At 38.1% G+C, this 18,156-nt stretch overlaps 1 protein-coding gene across 2 annotated transcripts in view; it reads left to right on the top strand.

Annotated features, from left to right (window-relative positions):
- The first annotated feature begins 1,484 nt into the window (after positions 1 to 1,484).
- Positions 1,485 to 18,156, top strand: part of SRSF11 (serine and arginine rich splicing factor 11) — a 35,197-nt gene continuing 18,525 nt past the window's right edge. For both annotated transcript variants that reach the window (XM_050961055.1, XM_050961054.1), the window contains exons 1-3: positions 1,485 to 1,839; positions 12,598 to 12,731; positions 16,694 to 16,803. In XM_050961055.1, the coding sequence (XP_050817012.1) occupies positions 1,712 to 1,839; positions 12,598 to 12,731; positions 16,694 to 16,803 (372 nt within the window). In that variant the 5' untranslated portion in view covers positions 1,485 to 1,711. The remainder of the gene's footprint in view (positions 1,840 to 12,597; positions 12,732 to 16,693; positions 16,804 to 18,156) is intronic.

The raw sequence follows: 18,156 nt of genomic DNA, 5'->3' as shown, positions 1-18,156 counted from the left end.
AGCAGATGACACTATTACTCAAAGTTTTATGAGTTCTGCTTAACTGGATGCATTGGTACTTAGATTTTGGATGAAATACTCTGTTAACTGAGTTGCAATTTTAGTTGAAAGCTTCTGAATGCCAGCACCATTTATTGACAGGACCTATGCAATTTGAAATTGACACAACTCCCCACTGCTGCCCTGCTTTGAAATCAGAGCAATCTCAGATTCAACACATTTCTCTGTTCAGGATCTACCTTGAATGAGTAACATTTAACTGTGATCTGAATAAAATTTGTTCTTGGATATTTGAGAAATCTTGTGTTACTGTTGGCTATCTGGTAATAGGATTTTTCCCAGGTTACCTGGGGGCTCAAATTGTAAACTGGTGGAAGCACATTCTCAGCAGAGGCTTTTTTGGTATTTTTAAAAAAAAAAAAATTATTTCTACATCAATTATGCAAACAACATTATAATTAAGTAGCAGCAGACCTAGTCTGACAGTTGAAATGTATTACTTGGAAAGGTGTATTGATTTTATAGAAGCAATAAAGTGGCATTGCACTATCAACGTAAAAGAAACTTCTAAAGAAGCTGTTACTGTGTAGGGAAGCATCTATCACTAACATAACGTAACAACCCCTTGAGGTCGATAGGTTGAGGAGGGGTTGGCAAATTTTGCTTCCATTAAAAGAAATTTACTTCAGTTACAGCAAGATCAGGTTGCAGACTGGTTTCGTTTTCAGCATAAGAGTTAAGAAAGAACTGAAAAACGACTGGGAAATTATTATTATTATTATTTTAAATTTGAGATTAAATACTGTAGTCTACTTCTCGTGTACGGTGCACGCGTTGCTCGCAGTTCAATATCTACCCTGGGAAGTCTACTTCAAATTGATAACAGTAAAATAATTAGGAGCAGCCTTTGCCAGCTGCTGATCACACTCAAGTCCCACTGGAGTCATTTGGAGAAACGGGTCGCTCAGCACCGTGCTAATGCAGGGTCCGCTGGTCCTGGAAGAACAGAGGAGGCGCCCTGCAGCTCTAGGGCTCGTAGACCCTCAAGGATGGGGAGGGGGCACCCACCCAGGCTACAGCCTCGTCAGCTAAAAGCTCTGTGCCGATAGCCGCGGGCAGGCCTCAGACTAGGCCCCACGCCTTCCGCTCTGGCTGAACTTTCTCCGCCCCCTGGGGATTCAGTTGTAGCGAACTCGGAGTGAGAAACAGAGATAATCCCTCCCGCGCCCAGACACCGCCTCGCCTGCCAAGTCTCCGGAATAGCTCCCCATACTGCACATGCGCGGGTCAAGCAAGGCACCAGGATGAGGCGTGCGCAGGACCGGCGGCAAGCGCTGCAAGACGTGGTTGACTAGTACGCATGTGCAAGAGCCGCAAGTCCTTGGGAGAGGTACGCGTAATGCACATGCGCGAATAGGGCTTCTGTGGGAGAGGCGACTTGTGAGTCTGCGCAGGACCACCAAAGTACGCAACTAGCGCCTGCGTAGAGAAGACCAGTAAAGGATTGTGGGATACTAGTCTGCGGCCCGGACAGGCTGGTGGAGCGGGCAGCTGGTGGCAGTTATTGCCCGACAACGATTGTTTTGTGCGCGGGGCTCGTGCTTGTGCCCGGACGGGAAGCGGCAGGGGACATAACAAAAAGCTACCCCGTTCCTAACGCGCTCTTCCCTCTCCCTGATGCGTTTGTAGCACTGGAGTGGGCGGCAGCGCGATGGCTTCAAGCAGCGGCACCGACGTGATTCAGGTCACCAACGTCTCTCCAAGCGCCAGCTCCGAGCAGATGCGGACACTCTTCGGTTTCCTGGGCAAGATCGAGGAGCTGCGCCTCTTCCCTCCCGAGTGAGTTCACCAGCGGCCCCCCCCCACCCCGCCGCTTCCTCCCCCGCGCCATACAGGCTTCCCCTCCCCCATTCCTGGGCAACGTCCCGCCTCTTTCCCATCATGCCCCGCGCCTCGCCGCCTAGTGCTGAGAGACCCGCTGGGCCGTGAAGCTGTAGGCCGTGGGTCCTGCTGCTGGTGGTGCGGCGGGACCTGGCTTCCCGCCGAAGCTTTAACCTCCCCCGCAGCGCAGGAAGCCTGCCTCACCCTGTCTCTTGTGTAGGCGAGTCACCGTAAGCGTTAGCTAGCGGCGTGGTACCGGGGGCTCTTGAGAGCTGTGTGTGTCGGCTCCCACACGGCTTCTCCTCGACTAGCAGCGCGCCAGATTAGTTCACGGCTGGGTTTATGTTCCAGGAATAGTTTTCAAAGCATGCGTGATATTAGCGCGTGAGGGAAGGACCCGACCCTGTGCCCTTATCACTGCTAAATGCACATCATCTTGCATGCTGGCTGTTCTAGGGGCCTCCAACTGATAGCCCGTCTGTGGTGGGATTGTTCCTCACATACAGAAGCACCGCACACCTGTTGGACAGCTGCCATTTAAAAAAAAAAAAAGAGGAGGGCTTTGCTTTTCTCTTTACAAACTTTTGGGATTTTTTTCTCCTTAATACACAGAGAAGGTGCAAGGTGGATAGTAAATCTTGAACCAGTGATTGATTTATGGCCATACATCCAAAATAACAACAATAATAATAGTTTTAGTAAACAGTGCTTTGCATTGCTGGGAGTAACTCCTCAACCCCTCCAATCTACTTTTAATGGATTGCAGGTATTTTTAAAAGGGCCTCAGCTATATGAAAATATAACATAACAATTTTTAATTTTTTTACGAAAGATTTAAAACAATCCATGATATATGTGCATGTTCTTGTTAACATGCAAAAAATCTGCCCAACTCACAAATGGTAATCCCAAATCCATGCAAGGAAAATCTATGAAGTATTACAGGTGATTTTTTTTTGTGCAGTGCTGTGATTTTTTTTTTTGTGCAACACTGAATGAAAAGCTATTTTTAAAGGACTGAAAACTGCAAGCTTCGGTTTGTACTCCTTTTTTTGTTGTTTGTGAATCAGGGTTGCCTTTGTTACTCAGAAAAGTGGCTTATATAATAAGTGAGGTCAAAATAAATGTCACATAGATCATGGATGTCACCACCACATGGAATTTTGGGTGTGTAACTATAATATGTAATGTCTATATGATATGGTTTTTTCAGTTGTGACAAACTACCTTGATTTTGACTGTGCCTGTTTTAGTCTCCCCTCAGATGGTTTCTAACATACCAATTTCTTCACCTAGTTTCAAATAGTTGCTGGGGTGGGGGAAATCACCACAAAGCTTCTTTCATCCTGTCACCTCTTTCTCGCCTCCCCCACCCTTGGCCTCCAAAAAAAAAAAATAGGAAAATCCTCCACTGCTCTTAAATGGATATGTACGTATATTCCAACACAGAGTTTTCTGTGGTCTTAGTGTTTATTTTCAAATGGACATTTGCAATCTGAATCCCATGTTAATGCAATTTTTGTGTTGGAATTTGTAGTGTAGAAGAAAACTAACTGAATACAATTGCATTAAAGTTGGTGACAGATTTTTGTTGTTTGAATAATGTCAAATATGAATGTTTAAATTTGTACATGTGGGAAAATCATATTTAAGTACCAGAAAAGTTCATTTCTACCAAGTAACAAAGAGTTAGTTGTCTTTAGCAAGAAAAATGTGTTTAGGCTGTGTTATGGTCCTGTTCACTGTATTTGAGCATCTCACAATCATTTAAAAAAAGAGTCGTGTCTTTTTATATTTTATATTTATATGTAACATCTGTATGAGGTGGATGTTACCATCACTCTAGTGATGAGAACCTCAGGCATAGGGTAGATTTAGTGACTTTCCCAAGGGAGTCTGGTTGAACTGGGTATTGAATATTGAATTTAGGTCTCCCAAATACCAGTCTAATGCTTTTACTACTTCTGTGGATAGGGCTGCTGACAGTAGTTGCTTCTAGAAATAACTCCTGAAGCTCCACTTTTTCCTGCTGGTGAGCGCATCTATTCCCTTGTTTGTTTGTTTTTATATGGCCCTATGTGTTCTTAACTGATCCCCACCCATTCACACAGGCACCTAAATTCAGTTCAAGAGTACATTATCGTCACAACAAACTATACAAGTTTTGGCAAATTGTTAGAGACAGAATGTTTATCTCTTTGGTAGAGGTAGACAAAAATCTGCCCCGGACAGAGCACTATCACTAGGGGACACGTTGCCTTCTTTTTGAAGAAATGAAAGATTGCAAAAGTGAATATTTGCACTTTACTATGGTAGAAGTGTGTAATGTGTTTAGTTTGGCAGTCTATGTTTCAACAGTACTTTGTCTATTTTAAGATTGATTTCATAGTTAAAATCCAGTTCTGGCATGTACTGTTTAAGTTGCACGTTGTACGCAAGTAGACTTTGAAAGAATATTTATTAAGACTGCAAAGTAAGCACTCAAGTTAGGATATGCTCTGGGAATGAATCATCATTCTGTAATGAAAAGAAACTTTTGTTTGTAGGGCTCCATTTTTATTTATTGCAGAAGTTGGAAGGTGTGTAGTGATAGAGGCATGGGGTTGCAGAAATAGAAACGATGATCTCATGGTTAAGTGGTCCTATGGGTAACCCTCTCATTCTCTCTCCAACCCTGATTAATCCCCAGAGCAGATCCACACTATGCACTGAATGAGGTAGGGCTTCTGTGGAAAAAATACTATGTGGTCAAGTAATTAAAATTGTATCGTAATGCATAAAAAACTAAGGTTGCACAAGTAACCTGAATACTAACGTTTCCTGACTTTTTAGTGTGTGAATTAAGGTTGTCACCTTGGCATGCTTTTAATTTTGTTTGTGTGTAGTTTCCTAGGTATTTCAAAAAGCAAGCTCAGAAGACAAATTCCATCATGTGGTACTGTATTGACACCAGCACGTGGCATAAGCAGAACTGGATCCCTTAGACCAGTGCATTAACCTCTGCTCCTTGAGCCAACAGAGTAACTGATAGCAGTAGCTGTTTGTCATGTTCTGTGGAACAGCACTAGGGATGGATGGGACATATAGATCGCTAGAATTTTTTTAACATGGATAAAGCAAAGTATTCATCCCTAACCCAATTCTCAGCAATGTCTGAACCATTTTGGCACAAGTTTTCCAAAAGTACTTCAGCCAGAGGAAAACACCTGACATTAAAAATTTCATCCTAGTTAAAGTTTGGCAAATCTATAGGCATCTGAAAGCAGGTTTTTTATTGTTGGGCAAAAAGATTCTTGTCCCCAAGAATCAGGCAGGCACAGACAATACTGAAGGGGGTTTATTTATGGTACCAGGAAGAATGACAAGCAGCTTCAAAGGTGGGGGATTATAATGACCAATTATATACCTTTTTTCTTATCACTTTCTTTGCATTTATCTTGTTCTTACAGAGACAAACATTGTTTCAGAGACAGAGATGACAGGACAGGAACAGAACATATGCGTCAAACTGTTTTGATTATATCAATTATTCCTGACTATCTTAAAGCAAAGGGGTCGGGTGGGGGTGAGTGTTTACAGATATCTGAAGGGCTGTGAAGGGAAGGTTTGCTGTGTTCTAAGAGCCGAGTTACTGGGCAGATGCTTGACCATACAAGTTTATCAAGTGTTTACAGTTGTCAGTGTCCTTGGGCTTCCCGTGTTTTTGCTTGTTAGTTACCTGGATTTGTTTTTCATTGTTAACTTTTCATTTAACTCTTGCCTAACTATAATGGAAAGTTTTGAGTAACCCTAATAATTGGTGGTGCTAATTGCCTTGCCTAGAAATATTGCAATGAAGATTATTTTGAGGGCACAACAGAATACAGAGTTTCTTCTTAGGCTTCGTCCACCATTCCTGTCGAGGAAAGTTTATATTTTTCTCACTTTCCTTGCTGCAGAGTGTGTGCAGAAAGTTAATTCCTGGGTGACAAATCTGGATCTCAGATTTTTTGCCATTCTTTCTCTTCCCCGTCTCCTTCCTTACCCCCCAAAATGGACAGACTGATTTAAAAAAATTTTTTTTGGTTTTGTTTTTTTTTTTTAAAGCTCCTATTGCATGGAAGTATAACTTTGTATATTGAATCTATCCCAATTTTGATTCATTAACTGTTTTTATACAGGGAGGATATCCGTGCATTAAATTAATCTTCAGGAAGTAGAAGGCAGGGCAAAGGAGCTACTGGGCTATTTTAGGGATTGAGTGTATTTAATGGTTACAATATGTACCTTACCCACAGAACTTTGTATGTCACGGGCCCAATACAAGCTTATGTACCCTGTTATCACTGTGCCTCCGCTTTATTCTAGACCAGGGATCGGCAGCCTTTCAGAAGTGGTGTGCCGAGTCTTCATTTATTCACTCAGATTTAAGGTTTCGCGTGCCAGTAATACATTTTAACATTTTGGGAATGTTGTCTGTAAAGTAAATAAGGTTTTTATAAGGTTTTTAAAATGTTTAAGAAGCTTCATTTAAAATTAAATTAAAATGCAGAGGCCCCCCCCCCACGGACCCGTGGCCAGGACCTGGGCAGTGTGAGTGCCACTGAAAAACACCTCGCGTGCCGCCTTCGGCACCCGTGCAATAGGTGGCCTACCCCTGTTCTAGACTGATCTTTATGAGTGAGAGGATAAATTTTTCTGTCTGTGCAGTACAGCTTCTGCTGAGACATCAACAAGAATGCAGGTTTGCTATGCTGGTGGCTTTTGTGACCTTCCTATTCTTCAGAAAGTGGGTTCCGAACCCAGATTTATTTTGTGTAAATCTGTGACCAGTTAGAACAGAGTTTCTTAATCTTTTTGATATCGGGCACCAACTTGCTACCTTCCTCAACTGTGTCAGGGAAATCTCAGGGACTGGCACCAGTCCATGGACCGGTCATTGAGAAACATAGGGTTAGAAGATAATAGTTTTTAATGTGAGTTGATGCATTTGATGTCTAACTTCTTAAAATTGCACCCTCATGAAGAATACTCTCGTAATGTATTTCTGTTAATTTCTTCTTGTCACAGTAATCAGGATCTGTGTATATAATAGGTTCACTTCCTGCTTTGTGACAAATGTGCTTATAAATGGTATGAGCAAATACAATAATTTATTCTTAAGGATAAAAGTTGTATTTTGCTTACCCAATTGATTGCTGTTTCAAAAACTTTCAGTAGTATAATTCAGAATTTAATTCACGGATATAAATAGTGGTTTCTCCATATTTCTCACCCAAATCTTAGAGTTCAGTGGTAAGGTTTCCTTACTGAGTCAGGTTTCAGAGTGGTAGCCGTGTTAGTCTGTATCAGCAAAAACAATGAGGAGTCCTTGTGGCACCTTAGAGACCTAACAAATGTATTTGGGCATAAGCTTTCGTGGGCTAAAACCAAAATTACCGATTCAGTTATTTTTGTAAGATGTGCTAAGAATTGTCAATTTCATTCTATATCATGCTTGTCAAATAGACAAAGTACATTTTGTGGTATTAGTAATTCACAGTGGGTCTCTCCAAGTCAACATAAACTATATTAAATTATTAACCAAAGATATGTATTTGTTATAAAATTTGACTATGAAGTTTACTAGTAATCTTATTTATATTTGTGTTTAGAAGTCAAATAAGTGTCATAATACCAATACAAAACTTTGAGAAAACTAGTCTATATTCAGTAGTAAGATCCAATTTATGACCTAGTGAGGTTGCCTGCAGTTAATAAGTATCTGTGAAAGTATGCTTTTTTTGTTTTTCAATTCAGGGATTTTAAAACTAGACTTGTCAAGGACCCATTGCTCATAGCAATGTTGTAGCTGCAGAAATAGCTGAAAAACCAGGATTCCATTGGGAAAATATTCCCACTCTACCTACCCCCTCTCAGATTTAATATACTGTATAGGGAATGCTAAGGCAGTGTATTGTAGAGAGTATTTCTGACTGTACGTAATTTTGGAATGAAAAGCTTGGGTTGACACTGAACCCTCTGTCTTTGATGGCTGAGGTAGGATATTCTTGAGCGTGGTAGACTTTGGCATTTGTATTTACCATAAACTGTTAAAGGAATCATACAGTGGTAAAAGCATTACAGTATTGTTAATATGCTGGTGTTGAACTCTGTCTCCTTTTCCCTGGAATCTGACAGAGCTATTACCCTACTCTCCTGGTAATTGGAAGAGCAGGCACCTGGCTGAAAACTTAGCTTGCTTATATTCAGCCCTAATAAGAAAAATGACATTGGTTGGCAGATAGAAGTATTTTAAAAAACTGGTTTTCCTGAACACTCTTAGATGCCAGCTGCCATGCTTGACACCTGTCATTTCTAGCCTAGTGAACACTCCTCCCAGATGCAGATCTTGTCATATCTCAGTCACTTGAGGGCCAACACATACCACCCCTTTCAGATGGGGTAAACTAGCAAGAATCTTAGCAGTGTTTCATACTCTTCACAATCTGCTAATTCACTTTTGGGCAAAATACGTGACCTACAAAGCCATAAATGGCCTGTCCTAGGCATCTTAGACCACCTACTTGGAGGGGAATACTTACGATAGATTCCTCATGATGAAGCGTGGAAAGAATTAGGGACAACGCATTCTGTGTCAGGTCCTCACCTCTGAAATCTGATCCTGTTAGAACTACACCTTGCTAAGAAGCCATTTTTATCCAATCCGTCCTTAATGGAATATGCTGAATAGCCACACTGTTTAATCTTTTTGAGGCAATTTGTTGCAAAGGGTTCTGCTTCTGAATAGTGGGTTTCTGGTTGGTTCTCTTTCAGTACTTAAATATATTTAGATACTACAATGATGGACAAGAGGAATAGGGGAATTAAAATTGAGTTTGCAGTTAGAATAGCTACATGGCATGTACAACATATTTTCCTAGTGGAACAGTTATAACTTTATTGAAAAACACCACTGTCAGAAGGCTCATATGACATTGAAATAAATCTATATTCACCTTACTAATAAAAAGCACTTATTGAGGATGATCTTCTATACCAAACTTCAGGTTTTTGCACTATTGAGTGTAGATCAATTTTAAAGTTTTAGAGGAAAAATATATACTTTTCACTCTAATTTTAAGCATTACTGTTTACCCAAATGTTCAAAAAAAGAAAAGTACCTTGAGGTGGTGACGAAGCTGGGAAAATTTTAGCTTCATTAGATGAGTTTCAGAAATCTGTGTGACTGAACGTGGATATGAAATTAACTGTTGGCTGCTACCAGTCTAATAATTTACTAAAATGTTATTAAATTACCATGAGCTATCCAGTCATTGCGGGGTATCAAAGCTTTAGCGTTTGTATTGCCTGTGTGATGTGAAAACTTTACAAATACCTGGAATCAAACTATTGATATGAATCAGGTAAAATGGGTAGGTTGATGAGAGGAGATATATTTGTGTAAACAGATTCTGGCTCCATAGAAGAATCCTTTTCGGAAAAAGATTAAAAATATTTGACAACAGCATTCTACATTTTCTTGCAGCAGGAATTACTGGCTTTCTTTATACAGTTCAACCAATTCTATTTAAACTAAACAACATTAGTTTTGTAACTTATTTAAGTCATTGGGTTTGAATACACATTCAACGGTATTGAGAATTACCGAATTTATGTTTGACATAATAGTAGGTAGAGTTCTTGTGATTTTTCAGCGTAGTAAGTTCCTTATCAAAATTGTGTGCACCGAAAAGGTAAAGGCTGCTGAAAAAAGTGCCAGAACACTTCATGGCAAAACTAGAGTGAAAATAGCAGACACTACTGAAGACATGACCGGCGTGGGGTGGTGGTGATGGTATTGCAGAGCTGCTAAGGTTTCCTATTTATTTAAAAGAGGAATGTGGTCAAAAGCAACTCTTGAATGGCTTTGTCTTAAAACCTACTGAATTGTGATTGTATTATTGCTGTTAGATTCTGTCAAGGTTATTTATGCCTCAGGTACTTAAGGCCAAGCTACAGGGAGCGCAGCGAGTAGTGTAGACATATTCTCAGTTCTTGAAGGTTAGACCTTGCTTTCTTAGATTGGGATCATGCATTCAGGATGATTTCAGTTGGTGAGACAAAAATGAAGTAAGATAAGAAGTAGTACTTTCTGATCAATGTAGATTACTTTAAATCACTGATTTTAATCTCGGTTTACATCATCAAGCAGGAAACCTTTTATTTAAAACTATTTTAATCTTGTTTTGTATTTGTACTTCTTTTCCAAAAGATAAGTTGATTCTTACTGGCTAGTAACCATGACATGTTCACTTGCAACTAAATTTAGCCTTTATACTAAATTTGGTGCTTCTCTTTGTTAACCAGAAAGCTATCTATATGCATTAATTTAAACAGTTGTATACCTTAATATACATATATTCAGATACCGTACTTTTATTTTATGTTAGAAAATGGTGAATGATGCATTACAGATTTACTAGATTGACATTTTACCTGTGGTTTGTCGAGATCTATTTGGAAAAATGCACAAGTGCATTCTAAATTTTTTTATTAAATAAAACTAGCTTAAATGTGCTGGATACATAAGAAAAAAGTTTAAATGCAACATATTTTGCATTTAAAATGAACTGATTTATGAAACAAAGGAAGTGTTGTGTCTCGTTAGTAAATTGAACTGATTTCTTTCTGGTCACCGTGTCTCTCAAGATTGTAGACCTAAAAGGTCTCATTCTCTCGTGCTTAGTTTTTATTTGCAGATGGAAGGGGAAAACAAGCTGTCCTGCTTTTTCAACTCACAATCAGTTTCTTAGCTTTAAATGAACTAGTCATTGAACTGAACTGGTTGAATGAATTGAAATGAAGAAAATAGTCTCTCTGAACCTGCAGAAGAGGCTACTGCTGTTAGAAGCTGGGTTTAGCACTTCAACAAATTCTGGTTCCCAGTGCTTAGCAAGTGACTTACACCAGTGATTTGATTTTGAAAGATACTGCTTATTTTTTTATTTAATGATTTTAAGATTATAGTAAATGAAGGCCTTGACATAAGTTATCATAATTTTAAATAGGTTTATTAAATAAAGAAATCAGACGTTTAAAAAAATTAATATCAGTATTTACCCACCCTGTTTTGAAAACATAAATTCCAAATTATGAACCTGTTATAGATTATTTCAAACACTTTGAATTGCACCAGTAATCTGTTGTGGACAGGTAAAATATGCTCCATGTTTGCAGGTATCTAAATGAAGAAAACTTTCATTTGCTAGACTATTTTCCAGCCACAGTTTCTACTGCTCAGAACTGCGAGATATTTTTAATTTGTGGGGGGTTGTGTCCCTAACTTTGATAGGGGTGTTGCCTCATCTGCCATGCAAGTATGGTTGCTGCCTCAGACTCCCTCACTGCCTGGGTAGTTTATTCCTCTGCATAAATGGAAAAACTCCATTCCTCCTAGGGTAACTGAAAACACAAATTCCAAACCTTTAAACATCCTCTTGGGGCCATCAGCTTCAAGGTGTCCATACAACCTTCAACTCTTCACCCCTTATCACAGAGGAATGGAAAAGATCTTCCCATTCTCTGCCAGAAATTCCAGGGTTCTTCACCCTCCCTCGGATCCCGCAACAGACAGTTTTACATGATGCCCATGTGGATTTCCTTTGGGTAGTCATTCATCTCTAATTGCAGCTCCACTAACAGTTGCTGCAGCTGAACTGTGGCATAGACATAGACCTGGATCTGCCCTATAAGGAGCATTCTAATCTCCTTCAAGTTCACCACATAAGAGTTCAAAAACTCTTGATGATGCAATTGGTGAGTTTTAAAACCCATTGCATTCCACTTTAATTTCATGACTTTCTGTTTAATCTATTGCAGGGTCTGTGTTGTTGCAAATTCTAATTATAGCTAAGTGAAGGTGCTATTTTCATCTTTACTCTGTGCTTAATATAACTTCAAAAATTATTAATATTCAAATTTTGGCCCAAAAGCAAAGGGTGTAGAAATCGCTATGTTTGGGATTTCTGTGGGGGCATATACCTTCTTTCTGTATTTTTCCTGAGGAAACCCCCGCCGCCACCACTTCACATCTTAATTATATATAGAGAGAGAGAGAGACACACACACACACACCTATCTCATAGAGCTGGAAGGGACCTTGAAAGGTCATTGAGTCCAGGCCCTTGCCTTCACTAGCAGGACCAAATACTGTCCCTGAGAGTGTGTTTCCCCCCATCTCTAAATGGCCCTGTTCAAGGATTGAACTCACAACCCTGGGTTTAGCAGGCCAATGCTCAAACCACTGAGCTATCCCTCCCCCTTACCCACTGGATCACTCTCCTGAATCATACTTACCAGTTTGTATTCAGATAACTCGCTAATTGAGAGATGATTGTGTGTGGTAGAATTAGCATTTATTTATCTGTTGTAAATGGGGGAATAAAAGTAATTTTCCTGTCTTGTAGTTAGACCTCTGGTGATCCAGCAAAGCAACTTCGTTCAGTATCATTTAATTCTTATGTACATGTAATTAACGATGATTGATAAGGAAAGTTTAATAGTAAGAACTGGTACAAAATTGAAACCACACTGCAACACTTTTTAAAAAATTGTGCTTTGTATTTAAATACATAGTCTTTAGACTTAATACAGTGAACAGATTGCAAATGTTTAATTGTTTTTAATGAATTTGTCTGATTTTTGTTGTTGTTAATCTTATCTAATTTTTTTATATATATATATATTTTTTTTTAGTGATTCTCCTTTGCCTGTTTCATCACGGGTCTGTTTTGTAAAGTTCCATGATCCTGACTCAGCAGTTGTGGCCCAGCATCTGACAAACACTGTGTTCGTTGACAGAGCGTTGATAGTCGTACCATATGCAGAAGGTTTGTGATTTGTTTAATGACCTATGAAGCCATAGTAAAATGGTAGTCTACCCCAATATAGTTCAGTAGAGTGAGGTTTAGTAACCTGTAAAATATCTAAGATATTAACGTTTTGAAACCCTTGGTACGCTGTCATTAGGTCTTTCATTAAAGCAAATTTTTGTGTTTTGTTAACACACGATGAAAGCTGGAAGTTTTCCTGTTAATCTTTTATATAAGAAAATCTTACATTTAAGGTGTGACTATTTTTAAGCAGAATTATATGAAAATTATGCTCTTAATTCATCAGAGTTCCTAAGACATGTTTCTAACCAGACTTAAAAATGCTGACTTATATGCATAAGAAACATTGCCTTAAAGATGAATTATTCAGGATATGTATTTTTATATAATCTCCTCATGCAAGTTTTTTCTCCCTCTTTGAGAGTGAATGAGGGAGTGGATTAGCAGTTATTTTGCCATGTCCTTTGTTTAGTTGACAACTTCTCTGAAAAAAAAATTCACCCTCTCTGTAAATTCCAGTATACCAAGGGTTTGAATGATTATGCTTTAAGATGAAAGTGAGATCTTCCGAGAGGTGCCAGATGGGCACTGGGTATTAAATTTTATTCCAAGTTTTCTTGTTCAGGCTTGCTATATTTTATAGAATTTCACTGAATAATAAACTCTTCTCTCTGTTATTTGTGTGTGTGATTTTTGTAGTGGAGAAGGCAAATGCAAAGCCCTTCCAGATGACTGAAACACAGTGGGTCCTCTGCAGCTACAGGGGATTCTAGACATTAACTAAAGGCCAGCAAGCACTCAAGTCCCCAAGTGTTTTCCTGGTGTAACCACTTGTTAACTACATTTTCTCTTCTTTTTTTACATTTTAGGGTGTTACAGTAATTTGAAAGACAGTGAGCAGGTTTTTTTGGAACTTATTTTAAAACAATATGCTGAGAAGACCACACTTATTACAGATGTCTCATTAAACTTTACTAGGCTTTAGAAGCAATTTATTTCAAATATACTGATTATTGGTTTATTCTTAAATTTTTTACTTAAAATCCTTTTGAAATAGAGTAAAATCTCTGGATTAAGTCCTATTACAGTATCAAATTTAAAATAAGGCCTATGTTGTTCAGACTTTTGACAAGGCAATTTAATTTTGTCAGCTGTCTTCCAGGGCTGGTGAGCAGTCATAGGTTCTTGTTAAAAGAAAATTAAAAAAAAAAAATTAAACATTTAAGACTTAATTAAAATTTGTAGCATGATCTGTAATTGTCATTTTTCAGAATACAGAACACTTTCTAAGCAGTTACATTTTTACCCAGATTAGTGTAAACAAAAGTATCTTAAGGAATTTCTTCCTTATTCTTGTTTATACATTATTAAAGCATGCTAAATAACAGTATCTCTGTCAGTAGCATCTAAATATTTCATAGGCCCTTGTTTAAGAACTTTAAACTCAGCATTTGAATTAGGATGGGTAATAGGATTCTGTTTGTCAGTATGACTGACCGATTTGCTTGATGGTGGATAAACTTGGCATTTAGAGAAATCTGCCCAATAGTTTCAGTTCAGAATGTGCTAAAGATAATATGTTACAAGTTAAACAAATACTACCATTTTAGTGGGCCTATTTTGAACAAGAAGTTTCTTGTGGGATGAGCAGCATCTTGTGTGTAGTTCTGGAGATTCAGAATTCTGGACATGATATGGCATATCACAGTACAGTCTGCTGTTTTCAGGTTAAATTTAAGTCCTTTATTTTTGTAAAATGTTGGTTTTCTACTTGGAATACACAGTTTTCTCTTAATATTTATCAGTAAGGCCCCAATTCAACAAGGTACTTAAGCACAGTACAGGAAGGTACTTGAAATCAGCAAGACTACTCAGTGCTTAAAGCTAGACACATGCTTAAGTAGTCTGCTGAACTGGAGCCCAGTACTTTATACTTTCTATTGTGATATTCTGTATTAATGTTGTTCATCGCTAAAGTAAATGTTAATTATTACACTGCACAGATGATAGTCCCGTGTATCACAATCAGAGTCCAGTTTTAGCTTTTACTGACATTTTTGGTGTTGGCTGTTGCTTTGTGTGTTAGACCTATACACAAAGTCTACGGTAAGGCATAGTATTAATTTTAATTTTCACTGTGATATTCCTAGATTTGGAAGGAATGGTAATAAATATTAAAGATGGTTGGGGGGTTATGTAGGTTCTTTGGTTAATGTTTGTTTCTTTTGTCTGTTTCTTTTTCTTTCATTTCTACACATTCAAGCAGTATTTCTTGGTTCTAACAAAGCAGCAGTAAAAAAAAACTTTGCCGCATGAAAATTAACTGGTGAGGGGCCTCATTGCTTTTTTTTTTTAAATTGTAGTTTTATTTATTTCTAAATACTTAAAAAAAAAAAAAAAAAGAGGATCAGATGCATGACTTTTTTTTTAATGGATGCAGATCTTCTATGAGGTGTCTCAAGTCAGAGGAGTTGTATTTAGATGCCAGAAATGTTGTATTTGCACTAATTTGAAATGTGTAGATATAATTTATAATATCCTCTGAGACATAATTTTGCATGCAAAATTACCCCTAATCTCTATAGGTATGTTAATATATTGATGCATTAATGCCCTATATCTAAATGACCTTTTCCCCCCCCCTCCCTCCATAACTTTTGGTATCTAAATTGATGACCGCTCAATGACACAAGCAAGATAACAGTGCTGTGTATTATACATTTGTTTATATTATCGGCACTTCTCAGTATAGGTGGAAGGAACCATTACCTTTATTTAACAGTGGTTTTTCTTTTTTGTTGTTGTGTTTTACAGTTCTTTTCCCTGGTTCAGCCTGAACTATATACCAGGCCCTGCTGAAAATACCACCCAACAGTTTTCTTCTGCAGCTTATCCAGTTTCTCTTAAGTGCCCTGTACATATTGTATGTTTTATGATGAGATGCAGTTTCTCAATATGTATTACATAAACACTACTGGTATTTGCAAATATATAGTAAAATTGTATTATTGAACTCTCATTTTGGGGGCTTGGGCACATTAACAGTTTAATCCATCTGTATAGGGCTTTTGCTGTTGGATAGAATAAAAATTACCTACATACATATTTGTTTCATAATAGGACCCTTAATAAGATTGTTCTGTGTGCAGAATAGGCAGTAAAATCAGCCACACTTGTCTTAGTTGGCTACAAGAGTTTGGGCCAGAAGTTTTTCTGAAATGGCAATATGTTGCAGCATTCTTGGTACAGTAAGCATGGCACATAATGGAACATACGCATTTTACTGGACAGGTAAGGAATGTGCCACAATATATTGTATATACACACAGAGCGTGTATTTGGAGATCTGCAGACACTTTCATATTCATTTGATGAGTCAGCAAAAGCCCTACGCTTTATTCAACAAAATATTTCCTTACCTTCTCTTAATTTTTTACAAAATTTGTATGGTAGGTGTAAAAAATCATAGTGAACTGTACCATATTATTAACCCCTAAATCAAACTTTTTTTGTCTTGTGTATCTTGATTTTTCTGTGTGCTTTATAGTGAAGCAGCCGACACGAGTCGTTGTTCATAAAACAGCTTTTGAAAGTTGAGAGCACACCCCTGGAGAACCGACTGTGCTTGCTTACGTTTGGTTCATGACTTAAAAATCGAGTACAGGTGATGAAATCTTGGCAGTGTTAACAAAAAAGTAGTGTGTATTGTGCTATTTTTTACGCTAGAAACTTAACCATTTGTAGAGAAAAAGGAACAGTCAAATTTTCACACATTGAAGTTTCATTCTGACATAAAATTTAATGATAAATATTAATAGAAATCAAGCTTTATATTTTAGCCAACATAAGTACTTTCAACAAACTCAGGTGGTGTATCAGGGAGACATTTTCTGGGTGTATTTGTGTGTTTTCTGACCTTGAGAGAGAATATATTCTAATGCAAGGCTGTTTCTCTGCAGGAATTATTCCTGATGAGACTAAGGCTTTATCTCTTTTGGCACCAGCTAATGCTGTGGCAGGTCTGCTGCCTGGAGGTGGTCTCCTGCCTACTCCCAACCCACTTTCTCAGGTAGGTTTTCATTTGCTTGGAGTGAAAGAAATACTGTCCATATTTTGCTACACTTTCATTTGCTATATTAATGCACTTGGGTAAATGGGATTGGATGGCAAGAAGAGATTTAACTGTGTATTGATCATTGTAGTGATTTAGTTAAACAGTGTAACCACACTGCAAATCAATCATGTGCCATGAACTGTATGGTATAAGAGTTGTAGGTTGTTAGTGGGGAGACAGGGTTTTTACAAGCATGCTCAGAAATTTAATTAGTGCTTCTGGTAGCCTGTATAATTTCTTTAATGACTCCTAAGCACGAGAAAGAAGAGTTTGGGATTGAATTATTCAGAAGATCTTACCTTATTCTGTTGGAGCAAGTTCTCAGTTCTATCTCTTTATATTAAAAGCGTTAAATAACTTGGTCCTGAACTGGCTTTAAATACAGTTATTGTTTGAAGGGTTAGTTTCTCTTAAAATGGTTTGTGTACATTCTTGAAAATGTGTATATTGTACACAGATCCTTAACTTTACTTGTGCCAATCTGAAATGCACTTTACTTTGGAATTTATTTAATAGCTTTTCTTGTATGCCTGTTTAGGCTTTTTCAGAAACTATAATGGCTGATATGGATTTTCAAAAGCATCTAAAGGAGTTAGGTGCCTGGCTTCCATTCACATTCAGTGGGAGTTGGGTATATAACTTGAGCAGGCATGTTTCAGAATTCCATTATTGTTTTCATAGAATCTGTTTGAGTATCCTTGTATGCCTTTAAAGGGGGAGGGGAGGTACATACTTACTGTGAAAATCTGTTTTCATGTGTATTCAGTCATAATTGCTCACTTCAGTGAGAAAAATGCAGGGGGGGAGGATTTATGTATTTTAAAAACTGCCTTTTTGGTTAGCATTGCAGACCCACTGCAACTAAAATAGTGAGATGGATTCTGTTCCTTCCTTTGCAGCATCTGCAGTTGTTTACTAAATTCTAATGGCTTACATCTGATCAGTCAGTTTGCACAGGTATTACTGAAGGTATAATATCACCTTCAGAACCTCTTATTAGGCCTGATGAAAGGGACAGAAAGAATCCTGGTACAGTTTGTAGTCTGGCTGTTAAAATTGCCTTTTTAATTGTAATCTGAGCATACTTGATATAGAAAATAGGGCAATAAACACAGAACCATACAGTGATATTTTTAGTCACTTTTTCTTTTCTTTTCTTTGGAAAAGAATGTCCTTTTAAGTTGTTTGTGTGGAATATAGTGGGAAAGTCTTTTTGGTTGGTTGTTTGCCTCTTGCTCCCTTGGGCCGGGGATAGGTGGGATGCAATCTTTCTCGCCCCTTAGAATTCCTGTAGTTTAATCTTCTATG

The sequence above is a fragment of the Gopherus flavomarginatus genome, chromosome 7 (assembly GCF_025201925.1).
Source record: "Gopherus flavomarginatus isolate rGopFla2 chromosome 7, rGopFla2.mat.asm, whole genome shotgun sequence".
NCBI lineage: Eukaryota > Metazoa > Chordata > Testudines > Testudinidae > Gopherus > Gopherus flavomarginatus.
This window is presented reverse-complemented; position numbering and strand designations above follow the sequence as displayed.